The sequence below is a fragment of the Gymnoscopelus braueri genome (genome assembly GCF_963280865.1).
Source record: "Gymnoscopelus braueri genome assembly, chromosome: 11".
NCBI classification, from domain to species: domain Eukaryota; kingdom Metazoa; phylum Chordata; class Actinopteri; order Myctophiformes; family Myctophidae; genus Gymnoscopelus; species Gymnoscopelus braueri.
Window position 1 is genome coordinate 49,109,106 of NC_137613.1, and position 23,343 is coordinate 49,132,448.

The window sequence follows — 23,343 nt, forward strand, 5'->3', positions numbered from 1 at the left end:
GAGAGAGAGAGAGAGAGAGAGAGAGAGAGAGAACCGATGTCACAAAGCACTAGGACTAGCTTGTAGTCTCTGCAGTGCAACATGCTGTTTATACCAGTTATTAACACATTCACTGCCACGTTATTTCAAATCCAACCGTTGACTGCCATTGACGTAGATCTACGTCAATTATTATAATTTTTTTTTGAAATTACGCTAGAGGGCGCTCTTCCGCAACCTATGAATGATCCCTTGCCCGCGAGAGAAGGAATGGACGGATGTGACGTCATCCCAAACATATTCACTTCCGTCCACTCCTATGTTATGAGATGTAGAAAAAACACATCTGGCTCGGATTTCTTATTTATTTGGTGAAAACGAGCCATATTCAACTGCCGATAACAGCGGTAAGATCACAGTAAAAAAGTTTTTGTTCCGGTGGATAGACGAGACCCTCCCCCCAGACAGCCTTTGTTTGCATCCGCTTCCGTGGTGCTCTGTGGATTGTCAACAATAAGGTAAAAAACGCTGGCCAGCAGCGGATGAATTAATTAATGAATATCCCCGGCAGTGATTGTGTTAAAAGGTCCAGTAAATGTTGAAGGGCAAAGCAAATGCATTATGCAAATCCACTCTTAAGTGCCTTTCATAAACTAGAAACAGACTAGGGAGGGCAACACAATTGACCCCCCTGTTTGCATAATGTCACAGAGGGCACACGAGCAGGACTAAAACTGAAGTAGGAATGGCGGCATGGGGATAATTGGAGTGTGTCATTCATAAGTGGGAGTAAACAACAGTAATTGTTGCTCTGACAGAATGATTCAGGTGACTAAGAGGTGTCTTCATGGGGTCGTCACTGACAGAATGCCGCTCTCTGTTCCCTGTGATAAACTGTCCTCCACGGGTCAGTCATTAGAGAGAGGTTAATTACAGTGGGTCATATTAGTATCCTATTAGAAACAACCAGCTCAGAGGGTCCGCCCTGAGACTGGGAGGTCGGGAATTCGATCCCCGGCCGGGTCATATCAAAGACTCTAAAAATGGGACCCAATGCTTCCCTGATTGGCACTCAGCATCAAGGGTTGGATTGGGGGTAAGTCCCTGTGACATACTAGCGTCACGCTCAGTGGTGGAAAAAGTACTCCAATGTTTTCCTTAAGTAAAAGGATCAATACTGCAGTGTAGAAATACTCTGTTACAAGTAAAAGTCCGGAATTCAAAATTTACTTGCGGAAAAGTACAAAAGTATTGGCATCAAAATGTACTTAAGTACTAAAAGTACTCATTGTGCACAATGTCCCATTTCACAAGTTATCATGTGTATACAATACTTAGAAAATAGCAGATCTACAAGCTCACAACGAGCTTGTAGATATGTATAAGTCTGAAGTGGTTAATGTTTTTTTTTATATAATAATCGAAATCTACAAAGTAACTAGTAACTAAAGTTTCCAAATAATTGTAGTGGAGTAAAAGTTCAATATTTGCCTCTGAGAAGTAGTAGAAGTAAAAGTACAGAAAATTGGAAATACTCCAGTTAAGTCAAAATACCTCAAAATCGTACTTAAAGGCATACTAGGTAACGTTTTCAACAAAACTAAAGTTAAATTGTATATCTTTTGTGAGTGGCAAAAGTTTCACAACACCCACTCCATGAATTTCACCCCCGGAAGCCTTTTATTTATATATTTTATATTGAACGTGGACTGGGGGGACTTTCCCGGGGAAATGACGTCATCTGGCCGGAAAACGGAGGTGGAAATGCACTGGTTTCCTGTTTGGCCAGGAACTACCGCAACGGTTTCCTGTTTGGCCAGGAACTATCGCGCTAATAACAAAAATGAACCTCACGCTGATTTTAAGAGAATGTAGGATTAGAAGATCGAAAAAGAACAGAAAAAGAAAGCACAGCTCATGGTAACTAATGCTCCACTGGCTAAGAGAAACGATCCGTAGATAGTATAAAACAATTAAAAGATCGCTTTTTGAAACGCTTCCGGCTTCCGGTGAAAACGAATGGAATTCTGGGTAATCGAGGACCACGGAAATTGTATGCAGTGACGGTAGTGACCAGCAGAGGTTGCTAAAAATCGTTAGTTGTGAATTTGCATTGTACAACTTTAAGTACAGTACTTGAGTACATGTACTTAGTTACTTTATAGCACTGCTAGGCTTACTTACCTACAGAAACAGAAATAGAAGAACATGTGGATGTGAGGACATGACCCTCAACTTAAAATGAAAACAAACTTTAACAAAACAATGTTTTTGGGGCACCCTTTCCCCCTTTCGTTTCTCATCCATGAATGTTTATTACAAGATCAAACTGATTAGAGTGGACAGCGAGAGTTCTACAAAGACAATGCAGACTAGACCTAATTATTTGTTTGTTCTCACGATGAGCCAATCATCATGTGTCGTTGTCAGAATCATTTCATTTCTCTCCAGCTCATTGGTTCTCAAAGTGGGGTCCGGGGACCCCCAGGGGTCTGTGAGGGGGGTTCCAGGGGGTCCCCAGCAAAATGTGTTAATATAGCATCATAATAATTTTAACCACTTTAACCTTTTATACTTTGGCTATTCAAAAATAGCAGATATACAAGCTTGTAGATCTGCTATTTTTGAAAAATCGTGAAAATTTGTGCAAACCTTTGAATATACATATTTTTAAAGCGAACATTTGTAACTTAAATCTTTGCTTCTGGGGGTCCCTGGAACAAAAATATTTGAGATGGGGGTCCGCGGGCAAATACATATCATTTTGGGGGTCCTGCACATGAAAACGTTTGAGAACCAATGCTCTAGCTAACACATTAGGCTTTGAGCCACCTCTCCAGATAAACCAGGCTAGCAGCCAACTCTCCAGATAACCCAGGCTAGCAGTTAACTTAAAACGTCAGCAGGGGCACACAGCTCTGAACTGATCAGTGATAAGAAAAAGAGAGAGGATTCATTTAATCGAACTTTCTGAACGTTTGTTTTTCTTTAGCTCATATCATCAATGTACTGCCGGAGAATAACAAGCCGTCTGGCTGGCTGCCTATCGCTTCTGAATCTTCCCTTATGTTTGGACATGTCTGGTGTACCCTGGCCCCCAAAAATATTTTTCCTATTTCTCTATTTCTATCTTTTCACTTTCCTCTTCAGCACATAGTAGGGTGTTCTTGGTTTTAATTAGGTTTCACTCATCCAGTGCACCACGCACATGCACGCACACGCTCACACACACACACACACACACACACACACACACACACACACACGCTTCTTCACCCTGGACTTTCCCAGGAGGCTGATAAAATCAAGTGAGATCGTTCTTCTGTAAAATGACCACTCGCCTCAAAGTTCAGAGGAGTTCCTAGCGAACCAATCAAACTGACAGTAAAAGTACAACTTTTACCTAAAAAGAAAGAAGAAAAACAGATACTACTCTCAATGTGATTTAAGAACCATCTGAGGTAATGTCATTAATCTATGAGATCCATGGCACTGACAAACAGAGCAATTTAGCCCTCTTATGATGGTAATTGAACCCCAATCAAAAGCAAATTAACAAGTGTTTGCCTGATCAATTAACAGGCTCATTAGCTTTTTCACCCGAGCACTGGGCAAGGAGAGAAATTCACTGCTCCGGGGTTAATATGTCATTTCAATGTAAAGAGTCATTCTGTCTCTGCTGATTAGTTCTGAGCTGCGATCACACAACTAGTATAAACTGGTGTTTCAGATCACATTCTTTAACCCATTAAGACCTGGAACGCATCTGTGTCATTTTTTATTTGAGTAAAAAGCAGAATTTACACTTTGGCTATTCAAAAATAGCAGATATACAAGCTCATAGCACGGCACCGAGTGCCGCGCTATGAACTTGTAGATCTGCTATTTTTGAATCGTTTTTTGAATCGTGAAAATGTGTGCAAATCTTTGAATATATATTATTTTAAAGCAAACATTTTTAAACTCAAATCTTGCTTCTGGGGGGTCCCTGGAACAAAATATTTTTAGATGGGGGTCCGCGGCCAAATTCATTCAAAGTCATCGGCGTTGAATCATCAGCGCAGTTCAGGAGAAATCCCACCCCTAAACCCATGAGTCAGGGATGGGGATCTCGCCACAAACTCGTTTGAAGTTCTGCTGAGGCAAATGAGCATCACGTTGAGCCCTGGGAGAGACGTTTGGGAGGAGATCCTTATGATGGGGAGATATTCATAGCTTGAAGAATTCTTAGACTGACTTATAGTAGTTCTGATAACATTTTTCAATGTGGAGGCGAATACAAATACAGCTCATCTATGCTGCCCTGTGCTAACCCAAAGTGCAGTAACTACGGGGGGAAAAGAATCACTGAAAAATTGGTTTAAAAGTGATTCAACTGGTCAGCCAAATGAGATATCGGCATATAAGTGATATTACAATAAATCTGTTCTTGAGGTAATTGTTCATCCCCCAAAATCACAAAGGCTAATTTGACCTTTGGGATACACAAATAAGTGGGTGTGTCCAAAAACTGACACAATAAGTGGGTGTGCCCAAATTAAACGCAAGAAATGGGGCTGGATTGGGCACACCTTGAGGAAATCACCCCTCACACCCAGACAGTGCCTTAACCTGGAACCCTCCGGGGGAAAGAAAACCAGGAAGACCCAGAAACAGCTGGAAAAGGTCTGTCGAGGCGGAACTCAGAGAAAAAAGAACATCTTGGAAGGAAGAAGAGAAGATCGCCCAACACCGAACCAGCTGGAAGAAGTTTTGCTCCCCAAAGAGCAAAAAGGTTTCAAGTCAAATAAGTCAACTCAAAAAAAGTATCAGGAGGAGGAATGCGAATATAATTAAAAAGCCTTTATTGTGACCTGGCCGTACAGATTAAAAATGCTAAAATGTTTGGACCTAGCCGGTCTGCATGGGGAGCAGCTGAATACCATGCTGCTTTTATATAGATTGGGCACAATCTATATAAAAGCTATATAAACGGGCAAATCTAATTGTAGTCCAGGAGAGGACTAAGCTGTGTGTTATCCCTGTCACATCAGCAGTGGAAACACTGCTCATATAAAAGAGATGTCTGTCTGCGTTCTTCTGGTGATCCAAATCATCAGATACCTGAACTGGGCTTTGGTATATTATGATATATACAGAGGTAAAAACCCACGGTATGATTCTCAATACCGTCAACAATACATACAAATATTGCAGCATATAACTTTAACCTGAGATGACTTATTCCAACTACAAAATCAGTTTATTGTCCACATGATTTTATTCAACTGCCCCCCCCCGCCCATCCTCTTCGTGTCCTCCAGCCAGCTAGCTGTGCTGAATCAATCGGAGAAGCCCACTTATTCATTAACAATTATCTGAACCCAGCGAGACTTGTCCAAGTAGGTTAATTGCATATTAAGGTTGGCTAGACAATGTCGTACATGCTACAATGACTTCTATCACCAGCAGCTCAGCTTTTCACCTTATATACCCCAACTGAAATGTCAGGAAGGTACGAAATTAGATAGGAACCAACTCTAACCTGAACCTCCCATGGTCTGAACAGTGGCCAGACTAAAGTAGAAGGCTGAGATCATCAAGTGTTCCTTTTCAGCTGCACTGGTTCATGTCATTGGTATTCCGTTGGTTTGTGGGCGCAAATCAATACTATTGATCCGTTGGAGCCCAATAAACTAAGCTGTTGTCTCAATTGCAGTGGCTTTAGCAGCTCTGGAGGAATTCAAACATTCTGGGTGAGATCTATGCATCTACAGTACAATGACATTGTAGCAGCTGTGACGTGTTTGACCGTGCATGTTATCACTATGCTACAAGGTTTATTGCTATAAGTTAATATCTGGATAATGCATTTCCAGAGAATGAGGCTATTTTCCTTTAACACAAATATTTTAGATTTAGCTACAGTAATTAAATGTAGGGGGGAATTAATTGAGCCGTTCAACGCATAATATTTATTATACGAATATCAACCTTTTGGGGGCCACATTAATTCAGTTAGGGGGGAAAAGGCTGCATTGTCCACTTATGACAAACTAATTACCTACTATTTTAGTAATATATTTATATTTATTTTAAGTTATGTCTCCATGGGGAAATGACATGTTTAATAGGCTTAATACCCTAACAGTCCATAATCATCCTGCAGTGTTGATTAATTAAATATTAACGAGGTAAATCAAAGATTATCATCAATTTACTGCTAATCCTTCCACCACCATGTCTCAGCCACTCAATGAATAATTGAAAACCACTTGTTTCTTAATGTAATGTTATAAGTCTACTACGGTAGTCTAATATTTCCTGCTTTCAGTTAAGTGGACCACACAACAGGTGTGGTCATCATGCGGCTGTACATGTTTAACTCTACTTAGTTGCAGACAAATACAAACTCATGATATTTTCAAATGGCAAATCTTCCTAAGATCTCTACTGCACAAGGGTAGGAATTTTAATGGTCACATTTAAGTGACCATTTCTATTCTATTAGAGTTTTGTTAAAAACAGAATGCAGAATGAGGTCCAGGTAAACATTTTAGCCATTTCTGTCTCGATATCGCAAGTTGTGGATAATGCCTGTATGAATGCAATGGTGTAAAATATATCAGATCAGATTCATAGCGTAATGGACTGTTTCAGACTGGCATGAAAGTGCAGTGTTGATTATTTTTCACACAACTGTTTGGTATCAATCATGAGATAATATGCAGTTGAGAGTCTATACGTAACAATGAATGTGATCCTCTATGTATTCTCTCTCCAACTGCCCTGCAGAAATAATTATTCACACATGCATTTGGAGCTTTTAGTGTTCGACGCTCACATCATTAGCCGTAGTTTTCCTACCACACGGCAATCAGTGAATACCTGCATCATTAAGCCCTCCCACAGGCACACTTTGGCCGCATTAAGCACGGTTATAGGCAACCGAGCAGAAAATCCAGGAATGGGCCTCATGGTTTAAACCCTTCTGCGCCAAACAGCACCTAGCCATGTGCAAATGGAAATGCAAATAGATGGGTTATTTACCGAGCTCAGAACCATTCTGCTGTGACTAGGAAAAGCCCTGTGTGACAAATAGGAACCACTGAACCCAACACCTGAACCAAGAGAAATTCACTGTACACTGACTGCACTGGGCAAAATAACTCTCTCTCTCTCTCTCTCTCTCTCTCTAAATGCCAAGCAGACATCAAGCCCTCTGCTTTGTTCTATTTTGGAAGATGAGGAAATAATTCAGAGGCAGAGGTTTAGAGCTCATAAGGTAGTTGCGGCTGCACAGTGAGGAGAGGAGACCTACAGTATAATATAGTGTACATTATGTTTATGCCCCATGGAATGTGTTTAACCATGTAGAGAGGCACAAAAACACTGATTACATATGGGTCGAAATACGTTACAAATAAATAGTACACCCCCCCACCCCACGCTACCCCAAACCAAATGATCTAAATCATATTGTGATATTTCTCCAGACAGCGTAGGAACCCTGCATTGCGTGAAAGATGATGACACAAGATAAATAATGTCCCCGTTCTGTTTTGAGCTGCCGGGCCCTGAGGACAACCAGGAGGTGTAATCAGCAGTGGCCTTTGACCCGTGTCTCTCCACCAATCCCAGGGAGTTTTGTTAACGTACCAGTGTGCCTCCAGAGAGGGGTGTGTGTGTGCATAACAGCGGAACAAGCACTTGATAACACACACACACACACACACACACACACACACACACACACACACACACACACACACACACACACACACACACACACACACACACACACACACACACACACACACACACACACACACACACACACACAGGACGTCTGCACTTCGTCATTCCTGAGCAGTCCTCTTTTGCACTAGTCTTGCAGTTTGCTGCACCAACAACCTATAATTCACAGTGTTCACACCAGGATGTGAGGCTGGCACAACAATCCACTAGGAATCAGGGATGGAATCAAGTATGTGATGTGATGACATGGACACAACACAGCAGATGCACTGGTTCTGAACATCTCTACAGAGAGCATGCTGCCTGTGACATTCACTATTTAAACAGTTTCATGCACAGTATACATACATTGCTGCTATGCTCAGGCACCTTAGTTTTTTATTATCTCAGGTACTTTGTAAATATGTAGATAACTTGTCTGGCCTTCTGTTGCTCTCTTGTTTTGATCTCCTTCCCACTTGCCCCCCACCCCTCTTCTTCTCCCCCCCCCTCTTCTTTCTATGGAAATTAACGTTGCGATGGGAACGATGTACAAAAACGAATTTCACCCACTTCTTTACCTTGTAAACCTGTGATGTGACAATAAAACTGATTCTGATTCTTGTGCACAGTGTTTTTGCATGTGTGTGTGTGTGTGTGTGTGTGTGTGTGTGTGTGTGTGTGTGTGTGTGTGTGTGTGTGTGTGTGTGTGTGTGTGTGTGTGTGTCTACAAAAAGAGACAGAGAGGACATTTAAATCGATCAAAATAGCAAAGAAAGCCAGCAGAAATCCTGTTTTATTATCACTGTGTGTGTAAATCAATGGTTTAAAAATGACCCGTGCACCCAAGTTCAATGATATTGTCCAAGCACTTCCAGTTAGAAAAATCCACTTCTATATTTCAAACGATTCCATAAGCTTTGAGTACGGTATAGAAATAGGGCGTTAAGTGGTTAGGTTTTCAACTTACACATAATGTGGGCGATAATTATTAATGTTCTCATAACCTGCCTCGTACATTTGCACGTGGGGATCATAATGATCATGTATAAATGTTTTCAACCCTAACTCATAGAAGGTCAGGAGTGGAGTGATCACGAGCGTAAATGTTTTCATAACCTACCTGGTAGAAGGTCAGGAGTGGAGTGTGGCCAGTTGTAGGTTCTGATCAGCTGCCAGTCAAAGTCGTCTTCCTGTCCCTGGCGGTACTCACACGAGTTGGACTCAGAGTGCTCGTCAAACGTGCAGCCAGCTGGAGAGAGGGACAGAGAAACGCACGGGTAAATGGTAGGCCTGTCCCCAACTGAGAATTGATATAGTCGAATCTGGTTGGCCAAATGTTGCCTGTTGTCGACTGGTACTCGAATCATGCAACAAAAAAAGAAATGATAGCATGATTCGGCTGAGAGATTGGCAGTCGAATCAGTCTGATTCGACTGCTAATTCGACTGCCAATCTCTCAGTCAAATCATGCAAAAAAAAATAATTATGCAATAGAGCAGGGGTTTTCAACTTATCTTGACTCAGGGACCACCATCCTGACTAAGAGCAACCTGGGGACCACCACTATTGTGCGTGGTGGGTCCATCATAGACCCACCCCACACAATAGTGGTGGGGGGTTCATGCACCACAGGGAGCTGTGACACAGACACAGATGCGTTCCCGGATTGAATGGCTTAACAGCAGCACATGATGGAACAACTGACACCGCCACAGGCCCCTCGGTAAATTACCTCCATACATCACATCCTACACAATCCTTCCAGCTAAAAGCTAAATCACATGTAATGGTCAGAGCGAGGCTGTTGGCCGTGGCTGCAGCCACACTTTAACAGTTCCATTCCATTTGGTTCAATTAGCCCTGTGGTGAGGAAATGACAAGGACTGTACAGATGACAGAAGCCAGAGGAGGAGGAGAACATTGAACGCAGCAGGACTCAAGTCTGTCAAGGTGACCCAGCTCCGTCTATTCTACCTTCTCACTGGGTGGTTCATTCCACACAATCCACAGGCTGTTAACGCGACCTTGTTGTCCTGTAGTACGTCTCTTTGTCAAAAGAATCGAAAGATGCACATCAGCGTTTTGTTCAAATTAGTTCTCTGGAAGAGAGTGGGTCAAATTTGCACCCCGTTTCAAAGGAAAACGTATTATCATCCATCCAGTAATGATACATCACAAGAATATGGGGTAAGTTAGGTACAGTATGATCTCGATTTACTCTGTTACACACATTTTTAATTTATTTTTTTTACCCCTTTTTCTCCCCAATTTATTTCGTTATGCCAATTGATTCCTCCCCCACACACATTTTTGTGTTGTCACAGCTGTCGTATCCTACTGACTCACCTGCCAGTGAGGAGCCCCCACCAGGAGGACGTAGAACCTTCGTCCTACTCCTCCCGCCCAACACTCCCCACTGACAGGTGCCGCTCCCTGCCCGTAGGAATACGTGCAAGGATCAATATCAGCCTCCCCGTCCGGCTTCCCTCCCCCGAACACGGGCCAACTGTGTTCGCGTAGACGCTCGACAAAGCCGGATGCACCACGGTGGATTCGAACCCACAACCTCCGTGGTGGTGGGCAGGGACTTCACCACTGCGCCACCCGAGCGTCTCTTCCTTTTAAAATAAATGCCTTGGTCTCCATACAGTATGTACCCACCACTTTATATGCTCTTATTCGTGTACCTGACAAAGTCCTCTTGAGGTCAAAACGTTGCAAAAATAAATTCACACTTTTAGCCGCAGGTGAACACCTCCTGGCACCGTACTGTAGTAATGAGTTATAAGGATTATGCAGAGGAGCATATACCGCCCCGCACAAACACACACACACACACACACACACACACACACACACACACACACACACACACACACACACACACACACACACACACACACACACACACACACACACACACACACACACACACACACACACACACACACACACACACACACACACACACACAGTGGCCTGGCCAATTTGACCTTGGCTGGGTGTTCCGTCCTGGCGGTCTATGTCGCTGTGCCCTGGGCAGCACAAAGTCCCAGGACCCTGTTCTGTTCTCTAAGTGATCACATTAACACTAGACAGCAGCTCTGCTGGTGTTAAAGACTCTCTCTGACTCCGTGCCAGACTCCACTTTAAACGTATCCCATCTAGGGATACACACACCTTCTCCTCGGACGTTAACTTCCATGTTTTTGGGGCTGTTTTTGTTCACAAAGATCTGTTTTGCGTACTAATGTAGAGTACGTTTTCACTTTCTGCATTACCTATTTTTGGAATATGCCACTTCCACCATTCCTGCTGACAAACAAAACACACACAGTCTTCCTACATGCCCGAAGCAGGTTGTGTTTATGGAATGTAACACACACAGACACACACACACGCGCACGCACGCACACGCACACACACACACACACACACACAAACACTTCCTCCATGCCTGAAGTAGGTGGTGCCTGTTTGTTTCAGAGTATTTAATTGGCCGTAGTGGTGTCCATGCAGCTGTGTGAGGGTGAGATGGTGTGAGTGGTGGAGCAGGGCTCTGTGGCGAGAGACCTCCTTCTCTGCATGGAGAGAGAAAGAGAGAGAGAGAAGAAATGAAATGCCACCATCAGACACGTTCCACTGGTTCCCCTCATTAACACATCCACCGCCAGAGGTTAATCTCATAATGTACTCACCAGTGCCAAGGTGTTTTTGTTGTTTTTTTGTTTTTTTCATGTCGCCATAGATCTTGTTAAAATCCTTAAGATTGAGCCGTGAACGGTCTGTTTACATCCGCGAGATCTCCCTGTATCTCCCAGTGAAGACCGCGTGTCAAACGGACTTCCATGACTGTAGTTAGAGCGGATTACGTTAAACAGTGAAATGCGAGGAGAAAAAACTACAGGAAGAGAATTGAGTTTCAGTTTCGTCTGTAGAATGGGAGCGGGCGTGATCGTCGAAACCGGATCCCAAATAATTCTATTTCCTGTCATCAAACCGGAAACGGAAGTGGATCAAAAAAATTCCGAAAGTGCACCCGGACCGCGCATGCGCGAAAAGACCGCAGCCCGTAGGACTACGGGCTCGGCGCTTAACCGTTGGATTTAACGGCCCGTAGAACTACGGGCCCGGCGGTAAAGGTGTTAAGACTCTGCTTTCAGGAGGCGCCATGTTCTCCTCCCATTCCCCAAATTAGCTTCTCTGGCGATGGGAGGGCAAGCCCTTGTAATTAGAAAAGCATCACGCATTGTGTGTGTGTGTGTGTGTGTGTGTGTGTGTGTGTGTGTGTGTGTGTGTGTGTGTGTGTGTGTGTGTGTGTGTGTGTGTGTGTGTGTGTGTGTGTGTGTGTGTGTGTGTTTCTGTTTGGAGTGGTGCTGAGTGGTTGTTGTTTGGCGTTTACTTAAAAATACATGAAATGATAATGAATATGTCAGTTCTGCACAAAGTGAAGTGCTAATGACTTTGGCAGTGAATTACTTGTGCTTTTCACAACAGCAGAGAACATGACTAACATCCAACAACCACCACAGTAAAAAATAAATACCACTTTTAGAGTGGTAGGTAATTGCTCATCACAAGAGATAACAAGAGGAAGAGTACAGTTCCAAAGCATTGTTCTGCAACACAGACACACACACACACACACACACACACACACACACACACACACACACACACACACACACACACACACACACACACACACACACACACACACACACACACACACACACACACACAGGTCCACCTCTGGACCCACAGACCCAAAATAACATCAGTGAGAGAAACTGTCACGGCTGACAAGTCTCTCGGGACCAGAGAGGGGATAAATACTGTAAATCTGTGTGAGCGAATCGATTGTTCTCCACTTTAAAAAGGTAGACGAGGCAATTTGTAGAACAAGAGCTCCAGCTAGTAAGAGACTAGCAGGTCTTGGATATGTGGAGAGCTTCTCTGCTCTGATGTCAGCGTCACGCCACGCTCAGACGCTCCCCAAACATCTCAACTTCCATACATCTTAAGAGTCTCTCTGTTTTATCTAGCCAGCATAAATCCATCTTTAAGCTTTCTTTCTTTCTTAGCCGTCATTGTTTTTTTTATGTACATCTCTCTCTCTGTCTCTCAACCCAACCAGTCAATACAGCTGCCCTAGGACGTGACAGTCCACATAGAGCCACGTTTCTGTTTGAGGTTTCATCCTGTTGAACGTGAGTTTTTCCTCACCGCCGTCGCTTTTGTGTTCAGTTGACAGTTCATGATGCAGGATCAGACTGATGCGATCTCTGTTAAAAGAACTGCGGTCAAAACGGCCACCCAGAAAACTCTTGACGGAATTTTAGACTGAATTCAGAATTTGGCGACTTTGCTTTTGTCATGCTTTTATACCTTTTATCTCGTCTCGCTGCTTTTATGTCTGAGAACAAATGTAGTAGAGTACAATGTAGGGCTGGGTGGGCAATGAAAATGTCTAAACCGAATTTTTGGGCCAATAACCGGCTTAATATTGCTCATGTAGGTTAATTGTCTCCGCCAGGCCGAAAGGCATGGCGAGAGAGTATGTTTTACTCCCTGTCCGTCCGTACGTCCGTGTGTGTGTGTGTGTGTGTGTCCATCTGTCCGTTAGCAGCTAATCTCCGGCACCGTTGGCCCGGTCGCTGCGAAATTGTGCACACACACTCCCTGGATGCCAATTCAAAACCTCTGCCCCAAATTTTTCACACAGGTCTGTTATAGCGCCACCAGGAGGCCGATTTGTGCAAAATCTATTTTTTGACATTACTCCTACAGATTTTATCCAAACATCATGCAAATCGGTACACAGTATCTCTATAGTCATGTGATCAACACGGATTTGTCCGATTTCCCATATTCCATCCTGATTGGCTAAGGTTGGCTTCCAAAGTTTGCAGGATTGGGCCGTTTTGAACAAAAGGCCTCAAATTATGCATGCAGCTTGCAATTTCCGTGAAATTTCACACACACATTCCCACTAGGCCGAGGAAGAAATGCCACCCTTTTCACATTGGCCTGTTATAGCGCCACCAGCAGGTCTAATTTAGCAAAACACATTTTTGGAACAAAATGCCCCAAATCATGAATGCAGTGTCCGCTTGCCGTGAAAGGCCTAGGAATAAATGGCACAACTTTCACATTGGTCTATTATAGCGCCACCAGGAGGCCACAATAACATACCTGACCTGGCGGAGACCTGTGCTCCGAGGAGCACTTTTTCTAGTTAATGTGTGTTTTTTTGTGACATTTCAACGAATCGACACAAAACAAATTCTCATAGATTTTTTATAATCGACTAAATTAGTCTGATTAACCATTAAAGGAGGAGTTCACCCAAAAAATGACTTATTTTCTATCAATTGCACACCCTATGAAGCCTTGAATCCATGGATTATTTTTTGTTTTTGTCGCATTCCTAAGCTAATAATTTGATTCCCGTCTCCTACCGGCTAATGTATCCGGTAGGAGACACAAAGTAGATTATTTGTGTCTCCTACCGGAAATACACACAGTCATCAAATTATTGTCTTAGGAATGCCACAAAAACAAAAATAAATCCATGAAATCAAGGCTTCATGGGGTGTGTAATTGATAGAAAATAAGTAATTTTTTGGGTGAACTCCTCCTTTAACCCTGTATTATTCTTCATTATTCGCCATCCAATGGTGGCGTGATTTTTTTTTTAAAGAGCTGATCTACAAGCTCACAATGTGTCACATCGCACAGCCCTAGTACGATGTATTGTAAGTGAAATTCCTTGTATATGTGAACATATTTGGCAACTGAATTTGTCACCTGAATGACATCTGAATGTATACCTTTTTACTCTCAAAAGTAAGGCATTTTCAACTTGAGAATATAGAATAATTTTTGAATAAATCAAGCCTGAACAGCCATAAGAGGCCCTGGAGGGTGATTCATAGAGGAAGCAGTGCTCAAATCTCTATGATGGGCCCCCAGATGCATTTGTCCAGCACCAACCTGCTTTTACACTGAACCTCACTAACCTGACTGATAGCGTGCACTGTCTTTAACACTGAACATCACTAACCTGACTACAGCCTACTGTCCAGATATACATCATAAAATACATACAGATTGAAAGGGAGAGAGAACACACAGTCCTCTTATCAGTGGTGTAAAGTAACTAAGTACATTTACTCAGGTACTGTACAGTACTTAAGTACATTTTGTAGGTACTTTTACTTTACTGAAATATTTCCAATTGTCTATACTTCTACTCCACTACACCTCAGAGGCAAATATTGTACTTTTACTCCACTACAATTATTTGAAAACTTTAGTTACTAGTTACTTTGCAGGTGTACATTATTACATTATAAAACATACAATAACCACTTTAGCCCTATTTTATACATAGGCTATTTGAAAATAGCCGATCTACAAGCTCACAACACGTCACGATGCGACGCATTGTGAGCTTGTAGATCTGCTATTTTCAAACATTTTAGTTTTACTTTTGGTACTTCAAGTACATTTTGATACCAATACTTTCGTACTTTTACTCAAGTAAATTCTTTATTCCAGAATTTTACTTGTAACAGAGTACTTCTACATTGCAGTATTGATACGTTTACTTAAGTAAAACATTTGAGTACTTTTTACACCACAGTCCTCTTATACAGAGTAGCATTTTACCCTAGAGTGTGGGATATATAGATTATATACAGTAACATTATCCTAGCGGGAGGGATATATAAATTAGAAGATGTGAGCTGTGTGAAGGGCTCTCTAACAGCAGGAGTAGAGGACGGATTAGAGAAACGGCTGGATATGATGATGGGACGTCGAGTGAAAGACTTTTCAAAGGATTTCTAAAACACAGAGAAGTAATCAAAGAGCACTGAGAGGGGGGCGGGTTTCTCATCATGTTTCATTCAGTTTCATCATGTGTACAGATGTTAGTGTAGAATGTAGTAGATACTCAAACATTCACAATTACACTCACTAGCAGAACACTGATTAGCACAGAATGTGAACAGCACAGTAACAATAGGTGCTCAGATATAATGAACCCAGCCTGCCTTCAGCTCTGTCTGTCTGGATGCCTGCAATTCTCTCAGAGATTGTCTTTCATTATGAGCGATATGGATATGAACGATTAATGCTGAGCAGAATTATTACTGCAAAGCCTCTATGGATTTCTGCTCTGTCCTCATATTATTTTCAGTGTAGATGCCTAGTTAAAGTCAGTCAGTTAATTAGTTACTTACTTACTTACTTAATTACTGTAGTTAGTTAGTTGATGCCTATTGTTTAATTGGCTGGTAAGGATATCAAAATAAGATTGAGCATAACGATAACATTGAGAATTCTCCTTTAGTTTGGATACTTGCCACAATTCTCACCTAAATTAATCCATTTTAGCTTGTTATTGCAAAATAATGATGGTTAAAGTTTGTAGCAAATCAGTTATTTTACACCTTATAGGGCAGCCTTCAAGGAAGCTTAGTAAAGATAGAGGAAAAAATGCAAAACAAATAATAAACCACTTTCAAGATACAAAGTCAGAATTTTGTACTTATATATTTACTTATTAAATTACTTATAGTATTAGAGGGAATAAATCTATTTGAAGGATTAAAATTACACAAATTCTATACAAAAAGGCCTAGCTCTCTAACGAATAGTAAAACATCTCTCCAGGACAACCTCTGTCACCAAATCCTGGGACTGAAACCTAGTTCAGATGTATTATAAATGAAAAGGCCATTAAATGGTTGTCTCATCTCATGACTGTTTGACTGTTTAAACTTGACTAAGTGAAACCTGGGGGCAGATCTCGTGTTGAAGTTCTTTTGATGAACGATAGTTCTGTTCCCTCAGGCAAACCATCAGAAAGAACGAGCAGCACAGCTCACTGGCATCGGTTTAATCACAGCTTTCCAGACCTCACAGCAGGAAGGTCTGATGGGACCCAGAAACCTGAATGTTCTGACTGAGTCTTCTGTTTGGTTGCAGATAAAGCCCGGTTGCGGTGTGATTTGCATTGAGGCGAGTGCAGGCCATGCATCAGCTTCTTGACAAGTTTACTTATTACGAGGAGGAGGCACTATACTGTATAGGAGGAGAGACGCTCCTCATCAATACAGAGCCATCAGCAGCGGCCTCATCCAACCCCTGAATCTTTAAAAGGCATTAATCCATTAAGACCGTGAGTGAACACGTCTGTGTCATTTTAAGATTTATTTGGCTATTTTTTTAAAAATCGTGGACAATTTGTGTAAATCTTTGAATCTATATATATATATGTTTTAAAGTGAACATTTTTCTCTCCGATTTGTGCTTCTGGGGGTCCCTGGAACAACATATTTTGAGATGGGGGTCCGCGGCCAAATACATATCATTTTGGGGGTCCTTGACATGGAAAAGTTGGAGCACCACTGCTATGGCAACATATACTGTTAGGATTTAGAAAACATTTTTTAGATATGTATTTGTATCTACATAGCGGCTGCTATGAGCGGCGCTATGAGCTTGTATATCTGCTATTTAACATGACACAGATGCGTTCCCGGATTGAATGGGTTAAAGACCATTAATAATAACAACCGCACTTCTCTCCCATAAACCCGAGAGCAGGAGGAGAGAACAGTGTGACAGCAAGAGGATGACAAAAGTCAGTGAAACAAAAACTGCATTTCAATCTACGTGTTCAATCAACTAAAGCGTCGAACATACAGCATTTGAACTATATTCATATGCATTACAAAGTGCACTGACGGTGGCCCATCTGGTACAGCACAATGAGCACATACCATACAGTATGAAGGCTCAGTCGTTTGCGCAGCCGACCCACGTTCGAGAGACCCGAGGCCCTTTGCTGCATGTCCTTCCCACTCGCTCTCTCCTGCAATTTCATATCTCTCTCCCCCCTGTCGCAAATATCAGAGCAGGTAAACTTAGAATTTGTCTGTTTTTTAAGAGCTACAGATACCATTTATCATAATTTAAGCATTTGATTGCAGATAGTATCTGTGCTTGTGTTGTGATTGATGGGAAACATCTCCTTTATCACAAAGTAAATGTATAGTAACTGTTGTCTTCATAAAATGGTCATTAACAAGTAAATATGCATCTCTGACATGATGTAGCCCTTGCTTTTTTTATTATTTTTAACTCTTACATTTTTTATTCCACGATTTTGTAACCCTTTTTTCACCCGGTGCCAATTTTCTAAGTGATCCTGGGCGCTACACTCCCCTCACCAGCCTAGGGAGCCCAGGGCCGAGCTATTAAGAACTATTAATCAATGAAAATCAATTTCTATAACAGAATTCATACAGGATGTGCAACTCAAGGCTTTTCAGAGAAAATAATAACTACAAAGAAAGGAAAGAAACAAATAACAATTATGATAATAATAATAATACAATTAAATTAAAAGTAAATAAAAGCAGTGCAAAAACATACTGTATAGTCGCAAAGTCTAATTTCCTTTGTGACCCGCATGCGGCACCATTCCAATTCTGAGCTGGAGCATGTGCTAAGATTGTCACCGTGGGGCATAGGGTGATGTGTGAAATTACTGATCCACTGTGGTACAGTATCATTCCCTACTGATCCACAGGGGTACTACAGCACACATACTGTACTGTACAAAATGTGTGGCATTGTGAGAACACTTTGAAAAGTTTGAGATGGATGAAGCAAGGTTGTATTCTGGCCTGGAGAAAAAAAGAGAAGAAAAAACTCTAACCTTGATCGAAGCGACATGGCAGGTAGATTCATCAATTATCAGCCCACAATTTGTTGAGGTGGAAAAGGGAAGCAGCCACTGTGTCCGGTGCAGATACTTCTCATTAGTGGAGCCTCTATCTGTTCATTTATCATTCCATCTTTCACATTCTGCCTCCACTGGAGACATCAATTACGATGCCCTCACCTCCCACTACTCCGAAGGCTCTCTCTAAAAACCCACCGGAACTGCTTAACCCATAAAGACCGGGAACGCATCTGTGTCATTTTTAGATGTCTTTGGCTATTACACTTTTTGGGGGGGAAATCGTGAAAATGTGTGCAAATCTTTACAAATGTCTTCTAAATCCTAACAGTTGTCTGAAAAACTTATGTCGTTATCCCCCCCCCCCCCCAGAAGCAAAGATTTGAGTTAAAAATGTTGCTTCCAAAAATACATGTATTCAAAGACTTTTTAAAAAATGCAGATCTACAAGCTCGCAGCGCGGCACTCGCTATGAGCTTGTAGATCTGCTATTTTTGAATAGGCAAAGTATAAAATCATGGTTATGGCTAAAAATCTAAAATGACACACGGATGCGTTCCCGGTCTTAACGGGTTAACCAGTTAATGCTTTGTTAGATACGCTGACAGGAGAGGGAGCGATGAATGGAAGTTGATTAATAAAAACAGACAACACTAAAATCAACCTGATCTTCCACCTGTATTACTTTCCCACATACAGAAAAGCGGCGCAATTACAACCAATTTACAATAGCAGACGCTCTTATCCTACATTGTGGCATGAACCATAGTCAACTAACGACCAAGTAAATAGAGATAGAGTGCAAAGAAAAAACTATTACTAAATAACTATACATAGACGAACCTCAAACCGACCATCTGTCTAAAACAACATGCAATCTAAATAAAACTCTTAGCATATATGGACAAGCAAACACTATGTCTATCTAAATAACATACATACCATACTGTATGTGAACAAGTAACCAACATATCTGGCAGTATATTTATTTATCTATCAAAACAAGAACTTATACACGGAATGAGGAGTGCTAGGGGGCAGTGGTGGAAAGTAAGTACGTGGACTCAAGTACTGTACTTAAGTACAATTTTGAGGTCCTTTTACTTTACTGGAGTATTTCCAATTTGCAATACTTTTACTGCTACTCCACTACATGTCGGAGGCAAATATTGTACTTTTACTCTTATTGTTTGAAAACTTTAGTCACTACTGAAGTTACTTAGTAGATTTAGATTATTACAAAACCACTTCAGCCCTATTTAAACTTTGTCAATTTGAAAATATTTACAAGCTCACAAAAATCTACAAGCTCACAAGTTGTGAGCTTGTAGATCTGCTATTTACAAAGGATTTTTATACATTTTATACATTTGAAAACTTGTGAAATGGGACATTCTGCATATCGAGTACTTTTACTTTTGGTGCTTTAAGTACATTTTGATACCAATACTTAAATTTTGAATTCCGGACTTTTACTTGTATTCTGATACAAGTAAAAGTCTGGAGTCTGAAGAGGTGAATTCTCAGACTGCGGCAGAAAACGGGGAAGTGAGTCTGCAGTCCTGACTGAGAGACAGAGGTCATTTCACAGCTTGGGAGCCAAGAGGGAGAAGAGTCTAGGAATCTTGGAGCGATGGCCAGCGTGTCGAATGGACGGATCAGCTGATCTTTGTGTGCAGGAAGGGGTCTAGGGGTGGATCATGTGCTGAAGGTACCATTGCAGCATATGAACATTTTATCAACAGAGATGAGGCGTTTTTGCCACCGTGTGGAAGGCTGCTTTAGAAGGTGCCCTCCAACAGAGGAGCATTCATATGAGGGCTGACCTAAATGCATTACTTGAAGGCCCTATATGATTGTGAACGAGGTTACACAATATTGTGCATTATGTCTTTCATAATGATTGTGTGCAATTGTGTGCAAAATTATACAAACCAAACAATACTAAATACGAATTAATAAAACCTGACATCTTCATTTTATTTTTTTGGCTTCACATTAGGGCTGGCAACTTTCCTCAGAAATGATATTCGAATATTGGTCTTAAAAATTGGCAGATATTCGAATATATTTGAATATTATTATTATTATTATTATTATTATTATTATTATTATTATTATTATTATTATTACATACATTATTAAAAAAAAAATTTACAGAAACTATACAAAAAACAATGTATTGAGTGCTCGGATCCAACAAAAGGTATGTTTTGTTTGTTTTTATAACTTGATACATTGTTTTTTGTATTGTCCCTGTCAAATAAACATTAAAAAAAATATATATATACATATTTTCCCCATATTCGAGGAATATTCAAATTTTTATTCACCAGCCCTACACAACATTGTGTGATTGCCTGATGTCACATCAGCCAGACAGCCCAGGGCTACAATGTCGATTTCCATGCAATCAAATGGTAAAAATAAACATTGAGAGTTGCTCAAAGCAGAACTGAAGTCAATTATGTGTGAAATGAGTGCATGTCATCAGGAAGGATGCTGATGTTTATTCCTACATGGGATTTGATGAGGTTCTATTTGTCTTCTTTGACTCTCTGATTGCATGCCGCGTCTGGCACACAGTGTGCTCTGCACTGGGTCCTAGGCTGCACTGTGGGTGGCCTCTGCACTGCCTGCTCTGACACAGATCATTCTGTGGTGCTTCTTTATTTATTTATGTATTTGCAAAATACAACATGAAACCATGGAATAACAAGTGGCCACTCAGGGAGTGAATACCCCTCCACTCCACACCTGAGTTCTGTAGCCCTCACAGCACAGCAGACACCTGCTGCTCCAGCTCTCACCGAGGGGTCTCCTCCGCCCAGCTGCAGGGGCCCGACCTGCATTACTGTGAAATGGACCTGACACTGTAAAGACCCTCACTGGGCAAACACAGCTATGAGACAGATAGATAAAAACCTCTATGTGTCACCTCAGAGGAGATCAGTGAAACGTAAAAACAAAAGCTCAACTGCAACATATATCAAAAAGACACAGAAGCAACAGTACACACACACACACACACACACACACACACACACACACACACACACACACACACACACACACACACACACACACACACACACACACACACACACACACACACAGCCTCATATTATGGTGGCTGATAATAACCACAGAGATGAGAACAACGCTGTGAGAGCGATCAGTGCTCTCCTCTTTAATGAGCTTTAATTACAGCTCCCCACCTCCTCCCAGAGCAAACAAAGACCAGGATGCCCCCTGGAAGTCTTCATCCTTTCCTTCCTTCCTATGTTTCTTCCTCATCCTCTCATTCCAGCCAGCCAAGCATTAGTCAAGAGGGAACATCAAGTATGCCTCTAGTAGTCTGTAAACTATGGGTTCCCAAACTTTTCAGCCCGCGACCCCAAAATAATGCGTTATTGACTCGCGAGTCGCGACCCCACCTAACCCTGGGTTAAAAAACTTAATTTTTACGTGTAAATTGTGTTACTTTTACTATGACTTTTGACTGTAGGCCTACTACTTGTACTGTTAATAATCTTTAATTTCATCGTTCATATAGAATTCAATCAATCATCACATTTACAGTACCTAATGAGATGGGTAAAATGTAAAAGATTGTATTTCATTCATTTCATTTCCTTTTTTGTAAAATATTTTTAATGACCCAAAAGAATTTCGCCACCCCACCGTCAGTGTCCCGCGACCTCAAGTGGGGTTGCGAACCCACATTTGGGAACCCCTGCTGTAAACGGTCCAACTCGTCCCGTGTAGAAAGAAGACAGATTTCCCCACTAGAATTTGTGTGTGGACATATGGAAGACACAGGAGACCACTTCAAAGTAAGCTGTTCTAGTTTCAGTTTAACAACTTTGTGCAAATAAAGCCCCATATATGATGATAGCAGTCCTACTAAGAGGCTTAAACCTAATTCATTCATTTAGAAATTAAGCTTTACCCATGAGACATCCAAAAGATTGACATTATTCAACAAACTTCCACACACACACACACACACACACACCCCCCCCCACACCCACACCCACACACACACACACACACACACACACACACACACACACACCGAAAGCATCTACGTTACTTTCTTGGTCCGACGATTCCAGCTGGCGGATTCATCGCACTGGGAGGCAAAGAATGCATTTAACGTTTCTGTAAGTATGGGCTGTTATTGTGAAACTGACAATGATTGGCAGCCTGTCAACCAGTTCTTGAGATAAAAGCCCATGCCGCCCAGTTCAAAAACATCCTCTGTGCTCATTAGATACCTCAATAAAAATTGTATAGCGAGCGCCATGCCAAGCGCAGAACGTTTTCCATTCCTTCTTTACGTGACCTTTGCATGAAACGGCGCCAGGAGAGAGGTCAGAGGTTAAAAGGTGACGCTTTGAAAGACGGAGAACGGGTCAAGGAAGTTCACCGAGTGGAATAACAGGCTTTAGCTGTCGTTCAGCGAGCGCGTCCGACCGAGGGAGGGTTAGAGAGACCTGGAGGTGCGGAATAATGTCAGAACGCTCAACCTCACCCACACAAATCCATCGCCCCCGGAAAGCACTTTGCACTCCAGTCATTACAGCTCTTCAGCACAGCTAGGCCATGATGGCATCGGCTATGCAAATGTGTGACTGCTGAGCCAAGCAGGGATGAAGCAACTCCCTTAACCCATTCAATCCGGTAACGCGTCTGTGCCATTTCATATTTTAGCTATAACCATAATTTTGTAATACTTTCGCTATTCAAAAATAGCAGATCTACAAGCTCGTAGCGGGGCACCGAGTGCCGCGCTACGAGCTTGTAGAGCTGCTATTTTTGACATTTGTGCAAATCTTTGAATACCTATATTTCTTTTAAACAAGATTTTTTAACTCAAATCT

At 41.8% G+C, this 23,343-nt stretch overlaps 1 protein-coding gene across 1 annotated transcript in view; it reads right to left on the reverse strand.

The window, feature by feature from the left end:
• The window catches only part of LOC308094548 (receptor-type tyrosine-protein phosphatase U-like), a 166,384-nt gene that overhangs the window by 104,456 nt on the left and 38,585 nt on the right, over positions 1-23,343 (reverse strand). The window contains exon 2 of the mRNA XM_080441272.1: positions 8,819-8,947. Within this exon, the coding sequence (XP_080297398.1) occupies positions 8,819-8,947 (129 nt within the window). The remainder of the gene's footprint in view (positions 1-8,818; positions 8,948-23,343) is intronic.